This window comes from Centropristis striata, chromosome 18 (genome assembly GCF_030273125.1).
Source record: "Centropristis striata isolate RG_2023a ecotype Rhode Island chromosome 18, C.striata_1.0, whole genome shotgun sequence".
Lineage (NCBI taxonomy): Eukaryota > Metazoa > Chordata > Actinopteri > Perciformes > Serranidae > Centropristis > Centropristis striata.
In genome coordinates this window covers 30,661,800-30,684,695 of record NC_081534.1, presented here as the reverse complement: position 1 = coordinate 30,684,695, position 22,896 = coordinate 30,661,800, and the positions used below count along the sequence as shown (strand labels likewise).

The window sequence follows — 22,896 nt, the reverse complement described above, 5'->3', positions numbered from 1 at the left end:
TATTATTATTATTGATGCATTTTAACTATCTAACATACTGTCATGAGGTTTAATTTAAAAATTGTCAAATCACTTTAAATTTTTCATGATTTTTATGTTTCATATCGACCTGAAAGTAACTAAAGGTGTCAGCTAAAGAAAATGAAGTAGAAGTATAAAGTTACATAAAATGGAATTACTCAAGTAAAGCACAAGTACCTCAAAATTGTACTTAAGTACAGTACTTCAGTAAATGTACTTAGTTACTTTCCAGCACTGGTAATTTTCAAGAATAAGTTTGTCTTCTCAGAAATGCACTCAATTAAGATTAGTTGATTTTTTTTTGCCTAAATAGACACCATTCCAAATATGTGATGCATTTAACTATATTAACTATCTAATATACTGTTATGAGGTTCAATAAAAAAAAAAAAAATATATATATATATATATATATATATATATATATATAATTATATAATTATGTCTAATATCAACCTGAAAGTAATTAAAAATGTCAGCTAAAGAAAGAGGAGTATAATTAAAAAGTTACATAAAATGGAAATACTCAAGTAAAGTACAAGTACCTCAAAATTGTACTTAGTTACATTCTACCACTGTTTGAATCATGATACAATCATCTTGTTGGCTTGTTTTCCACACATCCAGCTAACTGATTAACATATCTGACGCTGTTTGTTGTTGATAGTGAAGAGTGACACAGGAGCAGATTGGAGTAGAAAGATAGAAGTCAGAGGGGGAAGAAAGAGGGATGAATGGCTGCTGTTGTTGTAGCTTGTGGCAGTTGGAGCTGTCTGTCTTCCTGTCTGTCTTCCTGTCTGTCCTCCTGTCTGTCTTCCTGTCTGTCCTCCTGTCTGTCCTCCTGTCTGTCCTCCTGTCTGTCTTCCTGTCTGTCCTCCTGTCTGTCTTCTGTCTGTCCTTCCCTTGCTTCCTTTCCTTCTGTTAGCAGAGATGTGAATCTCTCCAGGATATTCAGGGTTCATCTCGGGTCCCAGCAGTTCTCTGTGTGTTCCCTGTTTGACTCTGTGTCTCATTGTATTAACCATCAACTGGTGTTTTGCAGAATAAGACTAAAGTACAAAGCAGAACAAACTTATCCCTAATGGCACAGACTGTACAAGCTATAATATATATATATATATATATATATATATATACACACACACACACGGGCCTGTCACGATAACAACTTTTTGAGGACATCCTTTTCCACAGCAATAAATTTTTAAATCTCAAGAATATTACACATTGGAATTGAAATGTGGAAAATAAATATTAAAACATCCTAGATAAATAAACAAAAATAAATAAAGATACATATTATATATTCTAAATAATATATAAACAGCTGTTTCTGAGGGTTTTTTTTGGCAATTCCTACTGCCTGTCAAACATTTGCAGTATTACTGAAATAGCACAAAAAGTCAGCGTTATAATGCGTCCACTATAAGAGAGGCGTGGCTCCTTTAAGAGGCTGGACAATCAGTGCTAATTGCTAATAGGCTAACAGTTAGCTCTGTAGCAGTACAGTGTGTATGTGTGCTGCAGCAGCATGTGTTCACTTAGCAACCCATGTTTTTTTACACCAAGTACCGGACACTCTGTGCACAGTTAGCCATGCTGGTTTGTTTACAATAAGTGCCAGACGTTGTGTACAGTTAGCGACGGCGGCTGCAGTTGTTGTGCTTATGTCTTATGTAAACAACAATTATTGGGTCCACAAAAACTATTGTGTCAATTTTTATTTTCGAACAATAAGTCAAGAGACGGGCCTATATGCATATACACTACAGGCCAGAAGTTTGGAAGCAACTTACATTTTCTGTTCACAATGGCTTTCTTAAAAACCAGCATGGATTCTTTGGATTTCTGGATGTTTTTACTGCATGATCAGACTTTACCTTCATTGAATCGAACCATTTTCCTCAATGTACCTTTAGGTATATGTTAATGTTAGCAGATCATTGCTGAATAAATGTTAGCAAAAGAAAAGAAGGGCTTAGTTTTAGGGTTGAGAAGATTTGGAAGAGTCACAACTTCAGTGCAAAAGTCAATAAAACAAATCACAGTTTGCAGTATTCGTTTTAGCTCTTTGGCTTTTGAGAGTTTGGATGCAAAAATCCCAATAAATCTCAACTGTGTTCATATCTCTGACAAACTAAATGGCTCAAATTGAATCAGTAAAGAAACAAGAGTTCAGAATTATACATTAAGGAAAGAAGAATACACAAAGTCTAAGCAATAAAAACCCAAAGACCTGATAACTATAGTAAAAATGTGTTCTCATAAGTGACTCTTTGCAACAAAATAAATGTCATTATTATATAAAGTATAGCAATGAAACTATGATCTTTTTTTGTACAAATTAGATCTTGCTTGAAACTTTTGGCCCGTAGTGTACATATATAAAAGACAGCGTGGAGCATTTAAAAGTGTTTGACAGGATATTTCATCTGCAGGCTGTTTAGACAGATCACACAGCCAGAAGTATATGGACAGCTGAACATTATCTTATCTGATCGCTTCCAACCGTGGAATTTGCTCCCATTCATCCAAGGCGGTGATAGTGAGGTCGGCTACTGACGCCGTGCAGTAAAAGTCTTGTTCTAGTCCGCTCCAAGGTCTTGGATGTGGTGGACCTCAGGGCTCTGTGCAGGCCAGGCAACTTCTTTCATAGCAGCGCACCATTTATTGTAGAAGAAATGGAAGTTTTTCCTTTTAAATTGGAACCAACCGTGACCACAGCCCGGACTTGTATCCACATACTTTTGTTCATATTTCAAGATTATTCCCCAGGCTGCTGCTGCTGCTGCTGCCGCTGAGGAAACTCAGAGCCGGGAGTGCACCCGATTATGTGGAAAGCGCATGACTCTCAGTAAAAAAAGGCACCACACATAAAGAGGATTTTATGCCTTTTCCAGTGTTTTGTTATCTTGGATCTCTCTGCTTTGAAATGTAGCGACGAACGAAATATAGAGGAAAACTAGAAGAGGAGAGGGGGAGAAAGTGAATTTAAAACCCAGTGGATTAGCTCTGCATTATAGCCACAGATAAGGTTTCTCACTTCTCCTTCTCAAACATAGAGTTTTGAGTTTTGAGTCTTTTTTTAGTCATTTTGTTTTTGTTTTTTAGCCATTTTGTTTCTTTTTTGGGCCATTTTGTTGGTCATTTTGTGTCTTTTTTAGTCATTTTGTGTCTTTTTTGGTCATTTTGTGTCTTTTGGTCATTTTGTTTCTTTTTTGGGCCATTTTGTGTCTTTTTTTGGTCATTTTGTGTTTTTTTGGGTCATTTTGTGTCTTTTTTTTAATCATTTTGTGGTCAATTTGTGTCTTTTTTTGGTAATTTTGTTTCCTTTTTTGGTAATTTTGTGTCTTTTTAGTCATTTTGTCTTTTTTTGGGTCATTTTGTGTCTTTTTTTTAATCATTTTGTGGTCAATTTGTGTCTTTTTTTGGTCATTTTGTTTCCTTTTTTGGTAATTTTGTGTCTTTTTAGTCATTTTGTTTCTTTTTTGGTCATTTTGTTTATTTTTTGGGCCATTTTGTGTCTATTTTGGTCATTTTGTCTTTTTTTGTGATTTTGTTTCTTTTGGGGGCCATTTTGTGTCTTTTTTTAGTCATTTTGTCTTTTTTTGTCATTTTGTTTCTTTTTTGGGCCATTTTGTGTCTTTTGTTGGTCAATTTGTGTCTTGTGTCATTTTTTGTCAAAGAGGATTTTATGCCTTTTCCAGTATTTTGTTATCTTGAATCTCTCTGCTTTAAAATGTAGCAAGGAAGGGAATATATAGAGGAAAACTAGAAGAGGAGAGGGAGAGAAAGTGAATATAAAACCCAGTGGATTAGCTCTGCATTATAGCCACAGATAAGGTTTCTCACTTCTCCTTCTCAAACAGAGAAAACAGTGAAATACAGAATTCAACAGATATTAAAGTCGGGTGTCAGGATACTAACAGTTGAATTTATTTTTGTTTACAGGCGGACACATTCAAAGCAGTGAGATGTGTTAGAAAAAGAGGTTATGTTGTACTGTCTACTGTAAAATGGACAACTCCCTCATAGTGGTTTCTATGGCAACTGATAAAGAGAGGGAGAAGGAGAGAGAGAGATGCTGTTAGCAGTGTCACATGCCTTCCACATGAAGTGAGTTTGTTAAATAAACTATTCATTAGAGAGTAACAGGGTGTGTTGCTGAGTGTCTGAGACTTTGTGTTAGTGTAACTCTCAGTCATTAAGCATCCAGGCATGTTGTTTATCATTGTTTATAGCAGCAGACTTATCACCCTGAGTGTGTGTGGTGTCTTTTTTTAGCCTTTCACATTATAATCTGTCTCTTCTAAGCAGTGGAGTTCACTAACAAGCCGTCTTTACTTGCAAATGTGAGCTAGTGAGTGAGGAACTGCAATAGAAACTGCGTTTTATTGGTCAATTTTTTTCTTTTTGGTCGATTTGTGTCTTTTTTGGGCCATTTTGTGTCTTTTTTTGGTCATTTTGTGTCTTCTTTGGGCCATTTTGTGTCTTTTGTTGGCAAATGTGAGCTAGTGAGTGAGGAACTGCAATAGAAACTGCGTTTTTTGGTCATTTTGTTTCTTTTTGGGGTGAGGAACTGCAATAGAAACTGCTTTAGGATAATGACCTTGTTTCCTCTAATTTCTTGTTCATTTTAACGCCTGGTACAACTAAATGTACATTTGTTTGGACAAATATAATGATAACAACAAAAATAGCTGATAAGAGTTTAATTTAAGAGCTGATATCTAGACATTTAACATGGTTTTATTGATAATAAACAAAATCATTATGAAGAAAAACATGGAAAATGGCTAGATATCAGCTCAATGGTCAGCTCAATGTGGCTCATGGTTTTTCCATGACCGTATATGGAAGGTTGGGCAGTGGTGAAAAAGTATTCAGATCCTTTACTTTAGTAAAAGTATTAATACCACACTGTGAAATTACTCCACTACAGTGAAAGTCCTGCATTCAAAACATACTGAAATGTAAAAAATTTTTAAAAAGTAAAGTAAAAAAGTATCAGCATCAAAATGTTCCTAAAGTATCAAAAGGAAAAGTACTCATTATGCAGAATGGCCACTCAGATTGTTTTATACATTATTGTATTATTATTATTATGGATACATTTAAGCTTTTAATTTTCTCGAGTTAGGGCTAATTTGAACTACGTTTATATACTGTTATGAGGTTTAATTAAAAAATGTCTTCATCATCACTTAAATTCATCATGTTTTTATGTTATATCGCAACCTGAAAAGTAACTAAAGCTGTCAGATAAATGTAGTGAAGTAAAAGTTCAATATTTGCCTCAAAATGTAGTGGAGTAGAAGTATAAAGTTACATAAAATGGAACTACTAAAGCGAAAGTAGAAGTACCTCAAAATAGTATTTAAGTACAGTACTTAACTACCACTGGCCCTGAGTTACAGCAGGGTGAACTGTCATAATTTATAAACAGGTAATGTCTAAGTAAGAAGATTCAGTTTGTTTCTTTATGACACTTTTAGTTGTTTCTTCTCTCAGTAACAGAACAACCTGTTCACTTCTGTTCTGCTTTAACAGCATAGAGACACACACACAGTCATGGTGATACACAGGTATGTGTGTGTGATCAGTGGTCTAGTTGTGTTGGTGGCTCTTATTAAATATTTAATGAAAACACCAGCAGTGCTGTGGCTGCTGAGGTGACGGACAGGCGGTCTGGCCAATGGCAGGCCTCCATGGACACAGAGCAGTGTGTGTGTGTGTGTGTGTGTCTGCACAGATTGCTACAGTTGGACCCCGTCAGTGCTGGACTGTGAAGCTGTGCTCTCCACAGCATGAGATCTGACTAATTTTAGACCTCATTCAGACCAGTTTTTGTGAAATGAGCACAAAATGTGAAATCCAAGAACATGTTTTTGGGACTCTGTTTCTGTTCCACTGAAGGGTTGTTAACTTTTTTGTATCCAGATTTTATTGAGCTGAGCTGAATGCTTTTGTGTACAATATTGGTTTTCTCTTTCCAGTCAGTCTTCTGAAAGAAAGTCTCCTTTACGCCCGCTGAATCCAGATTTTAAGGTTGTGTTAAAATATTGAAAATCTTCAGAAAAAAGTCAAAATATATACAGTAAAAGTTGTAAAGTTACAGTCAACCTAGACCAGGGGTCTCAAACTCAATTGACCTGGGGGCTGCTGGAGGCAGTATCAAAATGACCAAAAAAAGACACAAAATGACAGAAAAAAGACACAAAATGACCAAAAAAAGACACAAAATTATTACAAAAAGACACAAAATTACTAACAAAAGACACAAAACTATAAACACAGAATTTCCAAAAAAGACACAAAATTATTAAAAAAGACACAAAATTGCGGCATCCCGGTGGCTCACACTGGTAGAGTGCTTACCACGAAGGTTGTGTGCTTGCTGCAGAGGACCTGGGTTCGAATCCAGCCTGAGGTCCCTTTGCTGCATGTCTTCCCCTCTGTCTCCCCCTTTCTATCTGTCTATATCTAATAAAAAAGCAGTAAAAAATGCCAAAAAAATAAAAAAAGACACAAAATTATTTAAAAAAGTAACAAAATTACCAACAAAAGACACAGAATTACCAAAAAAAATTAATAAAGGGACCTTCCACACAACATGGTAAAGTGCCATTCATATAAACTCATATTAAACTTTCATATCAAGGTGGGGGCCACAAAATATCGTCAAGAGGGCCACAATTGGCCCGCGGGCCGCGAGTTTGAGACCGATGATCTAGACAGTCAGATATTTAGGCCAGTGAAATATTTAACTGAAAATGTGATCTTTCACATTTAGAAATCGTTATCAACCTGGATTATTGGTATTAAGAGAGGTAGAGAGAGAAAATGAATGAGTAGGTCAAAGGTCAAGACACATATAATCACTCCATACCTCCTAGTTAGTAGCAAGTTAACTACACATCCCCTGAACACGTGTCATCACCTCCTCAGGTTTCTGATGCTAGCAAAGCTCATCTTTCTTTCTCTCTCTCTCTCTTTCTCTTTGTTTCTCTTGTCAGACTCAGTCAGACAGGAGAAGCTGAACAAACTTTGGCACTCTCAGAGATATTGTTTACCCTGTGGCATTTTCACAGTATTGGCCTTCAGAGAGTCAGACTGAATCTAATTTTACATGACTGGAGCTGCTTTGCTGCCTCTGAGGAGACAAATCCAAACAGATACACTTTACCTTTCACTCCGCTTGGCACTCAAATGTTCTTCTTTCAGGTTCATAGTCAGATATGGAGCTCTGGCAGTGCAGTCAGATGTGTCTGGATTAGTTCTTTAAAAAATGTTAAAAAAATACATCACTTCATACAGCAGTGTTCAATATAATAGCAGTCCAATGTGACTAACCAGATTAATCCAGGTTTTTAGTACATTTTTTATTGCTACATAAATAGAAATAAATACATTTCTGAGAATCTATTGCAACTACTGGTACATTGTTTGCCATGTAGCAATAAAAATATACTAAAAACGTGGATTAATCTGCTTAGTCACATTGGACTGCTATTTTATTGAACACTACTGTGTGACACAAAGAGAAAACAACCTTTCCTTAACTGCGGTGTGTTGACCAGCTACCTGACCAACGGGCTGACGTCTCTCGAGCGTTTCCCCATCAGCTTTAAGACCCAGTTCTCGGGCCACTGCTTCCACCACGTGGTGCTGGGCGTCTACTGCAACGGACGCTACGGGTCGCTGGGCATGAGCCGCCGCCAAGACCTGATGGACAAACCACTGACGCACCGCACGCTGGGAGAACTGGTGGCCGAGTTCGAGAGCTCCTACAAGAGATACCAGCACACTCTGAAGAAGGTAAGAAACGGCTGGAGGAGGAGGAGGAGGAGGAGGAGGAGGAGGAGGAGGAGGAGGAGGAGGAGGAGGAGGAGGAGGAGGAGGAGGAGGAGGAGGAGATGTGTTTCAGGTTTCATGTTTAACGGTAACCTCTGCCTCTCCCAGGTGAAGATCGGCCTGTATGTGCCTCATGACCCTCACGTCTTCCAGCCAATCGAGTGGAAGCATCTGGTGCTGAACGCGGCCCGACTGGGAGCTCAGGAGATGAGGAAGGAGCTGGAGAAACACGGCCGCGACATGAGGATGAAGGTACGGAGAATAATCATAGCTTTTAATAGAGACTTCTTACAATTTGATCCCACTTTTTTCCATCCATCCATCCATCCATCCATCCATCCATCCATCCATATATCCATCCATCCATCCATCCATATATCCATCCATCCATCCGTCCATCCATCCATCCATCCATCCATCCATCCATCCATCCGTCCATTCATCCATCCATCCATCCATTCACCCATCCATCCATCCATCCATCCATCCATCCATCCATCCATCCATCCATCCATCCATTCACCCATCCATCCACCCATCCATCCATCCGTCTTTCTGTCTGTCCTTCCTTCTTTCATTCTGTTTTTCTGTCCTTTCTATCGTTCTTTCTATCCTTCCTTACGTCTTTCTTTCTATCGTTTTTCTCTCTCTTTCTTTCTGCCTTTCTATCTCTCTGTCCTTTCTATTGGTTTGTCCTTTTTTGCTATTGTTATTTATTTTATGTCTTTCTTTTTATCTTTCTGTTCTTTCTATCGTTCTTTCCATCTTTCATTCTTCCTGTTTATCTATCTATCTATCTATCTATCGATCTATCGATCTATCTATCTATCTATCTATCTGTCCTTTCTATCATTTTTCCTTTCCTTCTTTCCGTCTTTCTTTCTTTCTTCCTTTCTTTCTTTCTTTCTTTCTTTCTTTCTATCTCTCTGTCCTTCTTTCTGTTGTTCTGTCCTTTTTCTATTGTTCTTTCTTTCCTTCTGTCTTTCTTTTTATCTTGCTGTTCTTTCTGTCATTCGTTCCATCTTTTGATCTATCTATCTATCTATCTATCTATCTATCTATCTATCTATCTATCTATCTATCTATCTATCTATCTATCTATCTATCTATCTATCCATCCATCCATCCATCCATCCATCCATCCATCCATCCATCCATCCATCCATCCATCCATCCAACAATTATACTTTTAAACAAGAGATATGAATGTACCAGAATCAGTTATGAATGGTAGTTTTGACATAAATGACCCAGTAAATCAATGAATTCCAGGTTATATTCTCGTGAAAAATATCTTTATGCCTTTAAGAGCTTCAGAGTATTTTTGAGAGTAAGAGAAAGGGAAAGTGTGCAGCTAAAAGCAGGATAAACTTGGCAGCGTGCAGCCAGAGGCAGAAGAAAACAATCCAGACTGAACACAAACCACAAAACAAATCAACCAGGCTGCTAACAAATGAAAACAGTGGGGTGAAAATGGAGCGTTTGGGATTCACGGGCCAGTTTCCAGGAGTGGAGCCGAAGTAAAACAGCTCTTAGTGGTTCAACTAATGGAGAGTTTCTCTGCCAGAACACAATACAAACATATTCTTTCGTAGTGGAACACAAAGGACCAAACGTCTCTGAAAATCACATCAAGGGGCACAAACATGACCTTTTAAACCAAAGTCAAATACCAGTGTGTATAAAAATACACGTTTGTGATGTACACGGCTACTATTCATGGTCACGTTTACAAACTGAATTAAATATTCTTCTTTCTCAGTTCTGATAAGATTTAATCGACCCAATAACCAGTTCTACATGGTTCCACCAGGCTTTAATGCTTCTATAGATAAATTATACTAATTTTTTACCTTTTTGACAGAGGTTTTTTGTATCATCTTCAATGTTATAAGTCTATCTATCTATCTATCTATCTATCTATCTTATCTATCTTATCTATCTTATCTATCTTATCTATCTATCTATCTATCTATCTATCTATCTATCTATCTATCTATCTATCTATCTATCTATCTATCAGTCTGTCTGTCCGTTCCTTCGTTCTGTTTTTCTGGACTTTCTATCATTCTTTCTGTCCTTATTTCTCTCATTCTTTCTATCATTCTTTCCCTCTTTCTTTCTATCATTTTGTTTTCTCTTTCTTTCTGCCTTTATTTATCTCTCTGTCCTTTCTATTGTTCTGTACTTTTTTCTATCGTTCTTTCTGTTCCTTTCTATTGTTTTTTCTATCATTCTTTCGTTCTATCGTTCTTTCTGTCCTTATTTCTATCATTCTTTCTTTCTTTTTTTCCTTTCTTTCTGTCCTTTCTATCCTTTTATCTATTGTTATTTCTATCTATCTATCTATCTATCTATCTATCTATCTATCTATCTATCTATCTATCTATCTATCTATCTATCTATCTATCTATCTATCTATCTATCTATCTATCTATCTATCTATCTATCTATCTATCTATCTATCTATCTATCTATCTATCTATCTATCTATCTATCTATCTATCTATCTATCTTCATGTTCTACCAGCAGGTTGTCTTGTGTTTTGATGATCCTGGCAGCTAAAAAACTGAAACGAAGCTTCAAAGAGCGAACAAGGAAAACACCTTGACTCTTTGTTTCCACGAGAGGAGAGATGGATGTAGTTTCCTTTGTGCTGAACATGGAATATAAACTGTCAGGAGGGATTTAGGGCATGATGGGGAAGGAAGGAATGCATGAGTGTGTGTGTGAGTAACACGGAGCAGACATGGAGAAGTGGGTTGTTTGAGGTTAGATGTTTTATAGACCCTTGGGGTTTTAGTTTTTTGTAATTTTCTACGGGTTTCCTTTAAAAAAACAACAACTTTTTGCATATTTTTGCAGCAAATGCAACTCCACCAGGCGACGTGTGAGTGTGTGTGTGTGTGTGTGTGTGTGTGTGTGTGTGTGTGTGGTTGGATAGTGGTATATGGACTGCATTGCATGTCAGCAAGATATGTAGGTCAGTGAGTTTGCAGCTGTCACACACACACACACACACACACACACACACACACACATGAAAACACAGACACACTAAAGTCAGACTCTGGTCAGCTGTGTAGCGGTTAGTGAGACTTTAGTATAATCTCTGTTGTACTCCAAAGAATGTCAATTTATTATAGACTTCAGTGTGTGTGTGTGTGTGTGTGTGTGTGTGTGTGTGTGTGTGTGTGTGTTCTTGTACTTCCTACATAGTGAGGACCGTTACAGACACTTAACCAACAGAGTGAGGACATTCAGCCGGTCTTCACATCTTTAAAGGCTTTTTTGAGATTTCACTCTTTATTTTAAGGTTAAAGGTTACAACCAGGTTTATGTATTAGGGTTAACTTAAGGGGCAAGGGAACAAGGTTATTATAGTTAACGAAAAGGAAACGAAATAACGAAAACTAGAATTGAAAAAACAGTTTCGTTAACTGAAATAAAAATGAGAGTTTAAAAAAAAAAGATAATTAACTGAAACTGTATTTTGTGGTTACAAAACTAACTAAAACTAAATTTCACAATGAAATTAAAACTAAAACTGATGAAAAATTCACTATTCCAATGAGTGCCCTCACAAAAAAAGAAGTACAAGAATGTGTGTGTTCTTGTACTTCCTACATAGTGAGGACATTTTTGTGAAGTGAGGATATTTTGGCCGGTCCTCACTTCTTTAAAGGCTTGTTTGAGAGTTCAGACTGTGTGTGTGTGTGTGTGTGTGTGTGTGTGCTCATGGGTTTCTATCTAAGGACCCAGTTGAGTTTCAGACCTTGACACGGGGTCATTTAGTTTGTGCCCCGCTCTTCTTCAAAGGGCTGTTAAGGTTAGCATTAGGTTTATGTTACTCGCTGTGGAATGCACTACATAGTCATTGACGGTCCTCGCAAGTATAGGGTTAAAACATGTGTTGTGACCATAGACTGTATAAAATGGTTGTGACTATGAAGAACTCACAGTAACACACAGCAGGGCTGCTGCATCCAGGACGGGATATAATGTTTCAGGGTTATAAAATAGAAACATTGAAGTCATGTTACCTCTGGAGTCTCCAAAACCGCCAAAGCAGGACTTCTTCATCACATCCAGACGTAAAAACAAAGAAAAGACACAAAAAAAGAAAAAAAATTACCAAAAATGACACAAAAAGAAACAAAATGCCTAAATAAAGACACAAAATGACTTACAAAGACACAAAATGACTTACAAAGACACAAAATGACTAAAAAAGACACAAAAAGAAACAAAATGACTAAAAAAGACACAAAATACTAAAAAAGACACAAAAAAGACAAAAAATAACTAAAAAAGACACAACAAAATACACAAAATTACCAAAAAAGACAGAAAAATGACTGACAAAGACACAAAATTACCAAAAAAGACAAAAAAACCTAAAATGACTAAAAAGAAGTAGATTGTTTGAGGTTAGATGTTTTATAGACCGTTTTTTGTAATTTTCTACGGGTTTCCTTTTAAAAAACAAGAAAAGACACAAAATATTAAAAAAGACACAACGAAAGACACAAAATGACCAAAAAAGACACAAAATGACCAAAATTGTTCCGCTAAACACACAAGACACAAATAAAATAGAGTCCCACTAGAATAAAAGCCATCACAAGATCATCTATCTATCTTTGTTTCTTTTTGGTTCAAAATGTTGATCCAGTAAGTCAGAATAAAAAATCAATTATTATTATCAGGTCATATCGGTGAAAAAATATACCAACATGGCATTTAAACATTGTTTAAGTCGTGAATACAGGCAGGATGGAAAGGATTAAAAATGGACAAAATAGCCCAAAACTCCATAGAGTTAAAGCATAAAACTATAAAAGGCTGCAGGACATGCAAAAGAGGAAACACACACACACACACACACAAACCCATATATCTATCAGAGCCACATGACGAGCGACCAGCTGTGGAATATGAGCCGTTTCCTGGCTTTTGCTTTGTCCGTGAAAACTTGCCATCCGCGTTCATCCTGCAGTCTTCTTCCCCCACTGAGACCTTAATGACAGCTTCAAATTGCTGTTTCACACACACACGCACACACACACACACACACACACACACACACACACATACACACAGATGAAATGCCTCATTTGAAGCTGTATTTTCTGCATATTTATTGTTTCACAGTGGTTTTTTGAGATTGAGGGAGATTAAAAAAAGGGAAAAACACTCTCTCTCACACACACACACACACACACACACACACACACACACACACACACACACACACTCTGTGCACAGCGGGATGTTTTCCTGGTTTCCCATTCGTCACAGTTGCATTTTCTGCAGTGGTTGTTGCCGTCATGCTAGCATAATTTCTGTACGTTGAGACGCCTGGAGGAGTTGAGCATCTCTCTGTGAAGGTTAAATAGAAAACCAGCATGTGTTCTTAACCGTTCTAACTGGCTGACTGAGGCTCGGACTTTTTGTGGGAGTTTGGTTTGTTTGATGGAAACAGCAGCTCTGAAATCATTAGTTGTGCTGGAAAATTACTGGATCACGTTTGTGTTCATATGCTCAATTTAAGACCCTTTGGTCTCTACTTACTTCTGAGAACATATACATATATGATGTTTTAATGCTGTTTATTCAGTCTCCTGTGATTGCAACCAAGGACTCATTAAGTTTTGATCTCTTGACATTTGCAAGAATAAAACTCTGCTGCATGAACCTCTGAATGACTCTCCTGCTACTTTTTTAATTCAATAATTTTTTAGTCTTAGAGTTTAGGGAAGATTTTGGTCTGTATATGTTGTTGGTCTAATCTGACCTTGGGGGCTTTGAGCTGCCTTAATTTGCCACTGCAGTAGCATACTTTTTTTTACTGAAAACTCTGCTATAAAGAAGGTTAATGAGGAAGGTGAGAATTAATCATACAGTAAATTTGCTTTAAAACCAAAACTATGAGCTGGAAAAGGCTAAAAAGCATTTTTTTTCTCAATATAAGTCTTAAAAAAGTAAGTGTAAAATATCACAAATATAGAGAAGTTTGAGACGTTTGTTGCTTTGTGTGATTTCCTCAGATCCTGAAGTCGTCCAGCGCCCAGTCACCAATCAAAGAGCGAAGCCGGGGGAAATCCTTATCACCACGGCGACGACAGAGCAGTCCCCAGCGACGCTTCACACACCGCAGAGACAAATCGTGAGTGTTTTCCATCCTTTCTCTGTTTGAGCCTCGGGATACGAAACTCAGAGCAGATGCTGAAAATTGTGTGTGTGTGTGTGTGTGTGTGTGTGTGTGTGTGTGGTGTTATTTTCCAGACCACTTTCACTGTTTTCACAAGATGTTTAGAAAGAGAAAGGCTGCAAATAATGGTGGTTTTTAGAGCCACCAGTGGTTTTAATGGTGGCTGGTTTCATCCTTCCTCTCCCTCTCTCTTCACGGCTCTTCAGGTCAAGGAGAGTTTAGACGTTGAGTGGCGCGCGTGTGTGTGTGTGTGTGTGTGTGTGTGTGTGTGTGTGCGCCTTTGTTGCTGACAGCTCAGCATTATCACCCGGCAGACGAGTCCTTGTTCTATTGAGCTGACACTCGCCGTTGTCATCATAGTGTGTGTGTGTGTGTGTGTGTGTGTGAGTGCCACTCTTTTGATCTGTCTGAGATGCAGGATGTGAAGCCACTGGTGCAGCGAGTGAAACACTAATCCATGTATAGAATCAGAGAGAACATAAAACCAAACTCCAGGGAGAAATCTGGGAATTTAAAGCTGCCTTGGTCAGTGGCTACCATATTACACACACTGAAGAACACACAGACATGGAAAAAATGATTAGACCACCTTGTTTTCTACAATATCTTGTTCATGTTAATGCCTGGTACAACTAAAGGTACATTTGTTTGGACAAATATAATGATTAAAAAAATAGCTCATGAGAGTTGAATTAAGAGCTGATATCTAGACATTTTCCATGGTTTTCTTAATAATAACAATAGACTGTATATAAATAATGGACGTAGTCACGGTGACGTCACCCGTTGGTTTGTGGCCCGCTGGAAGACTCGAGTTCAGCGTTACACTTGTCGCCATCTTGTTTCCGATACGGAGAGCAGACCATATTTGGACTGTGAGCGACACCTCCACCTGACTGACTCATGTTAGCATTAACTGGGATGTTCATTTTGGCAAAAAACTAAAACTAAATGTACGTTACTGACCTCAAAAAACTGAGCAGCGACTTCTTGGAGTGTCTGTTAGTCCAACCAAACGCTGAACAAGACATTTAAAGAACAAAAGGTTAAAATAAACTGTCATTAAGTGAAAATACAGTGAAAGGCTCAACGTTATGAGACCAAACATCCATTTTTATATCTATATAACGTTATATATAACTTTTATTGACACGTTGCCGTGGATACGCATTGCTCTGCTTCTCTCCTGATGACGGTTCACCTTGTTAGTGACCTGTCAATCAAAGGTAGCCCCGCCCCAAATCATATGATTTTTTTCTAAATGGGGCCATTATAAGAACTATTAACATGAAGTTGTCTTGAAGATGATTTTTTTACTAGTGATTGAGACCATAGTGTTGTCCTAAAAAAATGCTGAGGTAATAAATTAAGTGAGAAGTTTTCTCATTTTGCATTGGAATGAATGGACAGAAATGTTTCTGCAGCCAAACTTAGCGCCCCCGTGCTGGGATTTTCGGTAGAATGCAGCTTAAGGCACTTCCTGCTTGGCCTCCATGCTCAGACCCGGAGGTTGCCTGATAATAACCAAAATCATTATCAAGAAAACCATGGAAAATGTCTAGATATCAGCTCTTGAATTAAACTTTTAACAGCTATTTTTGTTGTTATCATTATATTTGTCCAAACAAATGTACCTTTAGTTGTACCAGGCATTAAAATGAACAAGAAATTTAAGATCTCATGGCTACTCTTTAATTTGGCACAAATACAGCCATGTAGTTATGGAGGGTAACAGGATTTTTTACGAGATTATTAATGTGTGGATCCCTTCCAATAGGTTCTACTCTTTAATTTAATCTAACTACATCCCTGGCTAGTTGTTTTCTTAGTTTTAAACAGTGTCAAACAAGTGAAAAGGTTAAATAAAGTCACGTCTAATGTAATTACTGTCATATATCTTATAACAAAAAGACTGTTGAAAGCTTGTTAAAACTCTCACTTCTAACTCAGATGGATGAAATGTTTTCTGGGGTAGCAGCTCTTAAAAAAAAAGGTGACTCACCACTCCGACTCAGTGGCAGGAGAACTGTGACACACACACACACACACACACACACACACACACACACACACACACATGCAGGGTGCTGAGCGTGTTTGTGTGTGCTGTCAGCTGTGTGGTGGGATGTAACCCAATCTGACTTGGACAACAGCTGCAGCCCGGCCGTACTGCAGAGTCACCACAAACACACACACACACACACACACACACACACACACGCTGCACCAGAATTAGTGACATGCCCCGTGTTGCCATGTGACGCGGCAGTGCTACGACCTTTCTTATGAGAAGCTCTACCAAGATTAACCACCTAATTATTCACTTGTGTGTGTGTGTGTATGTGTGTGTTTTAAAATACAGAAAGAAGGTTATTCCATTTAATCTTTTTAAATCATCCAAGGCCATATCACCACTCTATCAAATTATTAAGAAATAAACCAGTTATTGGCTCAAGAAATCATCAACAAAATCATAAAACCCCAAATGCAATTCAGCTATAAAACGGTAAATATTACAGTTGGTAATTAAGGTTCAGATACTATCTACGCAACCTAAGCTGTGTGTGTGTGTGTGTGTGTGTCTCTGTGTGTGTGTTCTTGTACTTTCTACATAGTGAGGACCGGAACCCGTTTTTAACCAACAGAGTGAGGACATTTTTGTGACGTGAGGACATTTTGGCCGGTCCTCACTTCTTTAAAGGCTTGTTTTAGAGTTCAGACTTTGTTTAAGGGTTAAAGGTTACAATTAGGTTTATGCTAGGGTTAGGGTTTGGCATTTAGTTGTGATGGTGAAGGTTAGGTTAAAGGTTAGGGTAAGGGGCTCGGGAATTCATTATTCCAATGATGGTCCTCACAAAGATAGAAGTACAAGAATGTGTGTGTGTCTGTGTGTACTATAAATTTGCTGTTGTATGGTGGGTTCTTTGCATTTTTGGACAAACTTCACACGTTTTTTCAATTTTTTTCTCTATTCAATGTTATATTCTTTGCTCATTTTCCTCAACCATGATGATGATAATGATCTAAATCATTTAAGCAACAATTATGACCATCAATTAGTCCTGATGCCCAGCCAACCTATTTTAAATCACTGTTACTTTAGTGTATTTGGACTTTTAATAGACCCCATAATTAGTATAGAAAACCGGCAGGTAAAAAAAAAAGTGTAGAAAAAGTATAAATCCTGTAGTGATGGACGGTATGGACTTTTTTTCAGCTGTTAATGATAACTGATAAATGCCTCATTGCAGATATTGATAAGATTACCAACAATTTCACATTTTATTATTGTACAAAGAAGATCATAACCTTTTAGTTTATTTCACACCGGACGGTTAGAAATAGTAAGATGTAGTGTGCAAAAATTGATAGTCCAATATTTTAATGGTATGACCCAACCAAATCTCATAGTACAATAACAACAACAACAACAACAATCAACAATGTATATATGCATCACTAAAATCGAGTTTTGTTGACTATTTTTAAGTGGTATTACGTGATGTTTTAATAATGTTCAGTGAGGTAAAAAAAAAAAAACAGTTAAAACGTGTTAACATGCACTGATTTCTCCTATTAAATCTCCACTTTATCCAAGAGGCTGCATGCAGGTTTTTTTCTTTTTAAGTCAAATGAAATGTGGAAAGTTTTCTTCATTAGTCTAAATTTGCTTTTTTTTTCCCCCTGAAGGGTTCAGTGGAATACATTGTTATTTTAATCTTCATAAAAGTTAATTGTCTCTGACATATCAGAGCAGCACATTAGCACTTTTAACCACTTGAATGTGGTACTTGAAAAGCCATTAGTGTTATCAACAGAGCACTTAACAACATGTTGCCACTTCATACAGACGACTCCAACAGGGACGAGGTAATGATCTGCTGCCGGGAGCTTCAGCAGGCGGCACAGGGTTATTATAGCAGCAGGAGCTAAACATCTCACCACTGCCTGATCTACACAAACAGTCAGGGGTTGGAACATTTACAAAAAAGATCTGTCTTGGAATATTTTAAGAATAACTTTAAAATAGTCTTTTTGGTAACGCTTTATAATAAGGTCCTTAAAAACCATTAATTAACAAGTAATAAGGCATTGTTCTCGCTTTAGCTCCGGTAGTTGCAAAAAGCATAGTTAATTTATCAACATGATCTCACAGAAATCCGCTTAACTCAAAATCCGTGGAATAGCCACGGATTCGCTCAAATTTCCGTGAAACTGACACAGATTTCGCTACAATGCAAGTTAATGACAGTCATATCCCGTGGCTATTCCAACATACAAAGTGATTATGTATATTCACTGAGTGAATATTTAGAAAATAAAACATATATTTCTCGCTACAAATGTGATCAAAATCCATTTTTATGCAGAAACTAAGTCAAAATATTGATTTTTCACAAAAAATGAGAGAACTGTCCGCCGTGTTTTTTGTTCTGACCGCCGGGACCTTGAAAGTCACGTGACTTGGAACTAACCAATAGTCACGGGATATGACTGTCATTAACTTGCATTGTAGCGAAATCCGTGTAAGTTTCACGGAAATTTGAGTGATTCTGTGGCTATTCCACGGATTTCTGTGAGACCAGGTTGTAACTTATAGTTAACTTATAATAGATGAGCAATAAAGTATATTTTAATATCAATAAGCAAACAAAATGAGATTAATAAAGGCATGGCAAAGACATAATGGGTGGGTCATGGGTGTTTGTAATGCCATTATTAACACTTATATAAGCTTATAAACACACAATAATGTTAATAAGCATCTTGTAAGGACTTACAAGGGCCTTATTACTTGTTAATTAATGGTTATTACAAGGACCTTAATATAAAGCTTTACCGTTTTTTTTTTTTTTTCATTTTTGGACAAACTATGCTATTAACATTATCAGCACACTTATTCTTAAGTAGGGTTTTATTTTGGCATTTTTTGACAAACTACGACTGATTTTTGACTTTTTTCGACTTACTATACTATGATGTTTTTTCCCCAGTTTTGGAAATACTGTAAGATATGCCATATTTTTGGACAAACTATGCTTTTACCATAATCGGCATACTATTCTATGCTTTTATTTTTCAGTATATAACTTCACTTCAACCTATATTTGACTTCTTCCGACTTACTACACTATGATGTTTTTCTCCCAATTTTTGACATACTATAGCGTGACCTTTCTGAACAAACTATGTAATTACCATTATCAGGTAATTACCATGTATCGAGTGTTTTTTGGCATTTTTGGACTAACTTCACTTCAACCAATTTTTGACTTTTTTTTGACGTTCTGTCATTTTTGAACAGATTATACTATAACATGTATCAACAGACTATATACATTTTTTTTAGCATTTTTAGGCATTTCAACAAATTTGACCATTTTTGACAAAAATCGACATGCTATAGTATTACTTTTTTTTAAGACAGCCATTTTTGGACATCCCATAATATGGTGTGTTTTTGTTATTTCTGGCCATATAATGCCCTAATATGTATCAACAGACATTAAAAAAGTAATTTTTTTCCATTTTTAGGCATTTTAAAGTTTGACCATTTTTGACAAAAATCGACATGCTATAGTATGCCTTTTTTTTAAGACAGCCATTTTTGGACATACCATAATATAATGTTTTTTTTTGTTATTCTACAAAAGCCACCCTACTGCACTATGTTCGACCATGGGTGCACCAGTGTCTTGACCTTCCACAGAAAGAGGTGGTGGTGTGCAAAATAACATTTTTCACTTTATTTAATTACATGTTAATGCCCCAGCCCTGGGCGGCCATGTTTTGGAGATGAACACTCCACCACTGACCCAAAGAAAACACACAAATCCATGGGATTTATTAACAAAGAAATACAACAAAACAACCATACAGCAAAACAATTCAAATCCCAGGCTTGGGACAACAGGAGCAGTTGTTCCCACACCAGAGGCCTCAAACAGCAGCTTTAAAGCTCTCCTTGCTAGTCCAGGTTTATGTTGTGGGACAGAGCTGCAGGAGAGAGAAAATGACAACAGCATAGAACACAGACAACACAACAATATTATACTATACAATTACTATTGTAATTACATTGTTGTGAAATATTATACTGTGATTTTTGTAATGACAGTTTGGACATTTTTTTAACAAATTTGGTCCTTTTAAAAAAAATCTTTTTTCAACACACTATAATATGTTTTTTTTTTTTTTTTGAGAAACTATACTATTTAACTATACTATTAGAGGTTTAAAAAAGTCATAGTATATTATGTCGATTTTTGTCAAAAATGGTGACATTTTAAAATGCCTAAAAAGTCTGTTGATACATGTAGAGGTATATGTTGTCGAAAAGTAGCAAAAAAAACACCATATTATGGGATGTCCAAAAATGACCCGCAAAAAAAAGTCATAGTATAGAAAAGATCAAATTTTTAAAAGCCTAAAAATGGTCAAATTATAGTCTGTTGATACATGTTTTAGTACAATCTGTTAAAAAATTATGGAAAAACACCAGATTTTGAGATGTCCAAAAAATGGAAGAAGAAAAAAAGTCGTACTATAGTGTGTTAATTTTTGTCAAAAAAAACCGTCAAATTTTAAAATTCCTAAAAAAGGCTTAAAACAGTATAATCTTTTTTAAATTGTTGGACATTTTACAATATTGCATGTTTTTAACATTTTGGGGCAATATATGATATTATCATTATCAGCATTCTATTCTATGGTGTTTTTTGGCATTTTTTGGACAAACTTCACTTGATTTTTGACTTTTTTCGACATACGATCCTATTCTAGCTGTGAGAGGCAGAAACATGTCTGATCTGGTTTGTCTGGAGACAGTTTAGTTTTGACGTAGTTTATTCCTGCTGTGATCTGACCATTTCTCCGCTCTCTCTGTCTTCCAGGCCGGCCTCGGTGGAGAGGAAACCTCCGGAGCTCAGCACTCTCAACGACGGCTACCAGATCCGCATCTGATCCACTACGCCACCCTCCGAGCATCACCAGATCCGTCCGGACTCTCCAGCCGCTCCGATCCTCCTGAAGAGTCTCCACCTGCCATCAGGACAGCCGTCACTGCAGCTGGAGTGGTTTCACACAGACAAGATGGATGAAAAACAGAGAAAAAAAACAAACATACAAGCGCTTTTCTGAGCTGGAACAGGAAGAACTTCTTAGAAGCTGAGATTCAGACAAAAAGTGACTGATTGTTCTGGTTTAAAGACTTCATGGTGGACTCCATTTACCCATTTAGTAGCTAAGAATCCTTGACAACAAGGGTTAAGTTTAGGGTTAACCTAAACCTAAACCTCCAAATCACACAGCTGAGAGTGGCTGTTCTTTCTTTCAGACATGTAGCTGAAGGGCTCATACGATCAGAAGAAGATATCTATTTCTAGATTTACAACAATTTTCAACAACTGGCTGTAAGAAATTGAAGAGCGTAGAGAAGTGAAGAGAAAATATTCTTCAGTGGTTGAGAGACAGGTAGCCATGCTGGAAGAGTTGCAACAAAAAGATTGTTTTTAATCAGAATACGACAAAAGATGCATTAATTTCTTGGTAGTTTTGGCCTTTTTATGATGCCATTCTATCGCACAATCTAACTAAAAAGTTTAGGCAGTTAGTATCTTTCGTCAGGGTTGGGAGCGGGCTTCGTTTTGTTGTCACTTTTCCAACATGGCGGTGTTTAAAGAGGCCGTTTCACAGGTGGAGGTGTTTTTATCCCACAACCACTGCAGCACGTTGGCTTTAAGACGAGGATCACTGAAGGAATGTCTTATTTACACTTTGACTTCTCCATTATAAAACCCCGTCCTGAACCAACAGCTGCTCAAATAAGATGACTAAGTAGACTTCCAAATGCAGATTCTATTGATCAGAGCGGACGAGCGCAGAATAACGAGGGGGAGTTCAATAACGTATGCAGGGAAATCAAAGACACAGAGTCAATGGGAAGAGGAGCAGAAGAGGAGGAAGGAGTTGAGGAGAGAGGGAGTGATACAGAGAGGATTCACTGCAGGAGATCAGTGGAGGATCATTAGAGCACTGCGGCAAACCTCCTGCCCCCTCTCTCTCTCTTTCCCTCTCTCTCTCTCTCATTCTCCTCTTCCTCTGCCCTCTGTTGACTCATAACTGAATATATAACCACCGAGGTTTCTGAACGCCAGAAAGAAACTCTTCAAACAGAACGAGTCAATCTCAAATTGAAATGACAAGAAGTTAAAATACGTCATTTAACTTGAATACAGAAATGCACTTACTGTCAAGATGAAAGAAAAAGTTCTGCGTCTAAGTATTAATTGGCTCCATCATTCAACGTCCACAACATTATTTATTTAACAAATTGGTCGATGTTATTTATCGTGTAACTACAATGAGAACGTGTCTGTTGTTTGAGATGGAACCAGAAAAACTGGAGGGGTCACGACTTGATTAAAGGCCTGAGAAAAAGATGTAAAACGTGATACTTTCACCATTCTCAGGCCGAAACACTCGCATCTCAAGTCCACACCGAGAACATCGCCTGTGATTCAGGGCCACAAATAGAAATGGCTTTAGTTAAAGGGGTCCCAAGGACAAAAAAGTTGGGAAACAGTGGATTTTAGAGGCCTGAAGAGGTGAAAGTATCCAGTATTACACAAGAAACAAGCACATTTTTTGGAAACATCAAAAAAAGACATAATTTTGTGTAACTTTCTCATCCTTTTAATCACCTTGTGAAAAAATCCAGTTTTATATAAAAGTTAAAGACACATTGCCTTATATTTAAATGTGAATGATGCAGCATAAACCACTATGTAGTTCCATGTTTGACGAA

At 37.2% G+C, this 22,896-nt stretch overlaps 1 protein-coding gene across 1 annotated transcript in view; it reads left to right on the top strand.

Moving 5' to 3' along the window:
* The window catches only part of vash2 (vasohibin 2), a 44,083-nt gene extending 22,546 nt beyond the window's left edge, over window positions 1–21,537 (top strand). The window contains exons 6-9 of the mRNA XM_059356806.1: window positions 7,602–7,839; window positions 7,984–8,127; window positions 13,927–14,045; window positions 20,984–21,537. Of these exons, the coding sequence (XP_059212789.1) occupies window positions 7,602–7,839; window positions 7,984–8,127; window positions 13,927–14,045; window positions 20,984–21,053 (571 nt within the window). The 3' untranslated portion in view covers window positions 21,054–21,537. The remainder of the gene's footprint in view (window positions 1–7,601; window positions 7,840–7,983; window positions 8,128–13,926; window positions 14,046–20,983) is intronic.
* The last annotated feature ends 1,359 nt before the right edge of the window (window positions 21,538–22,896 follow it).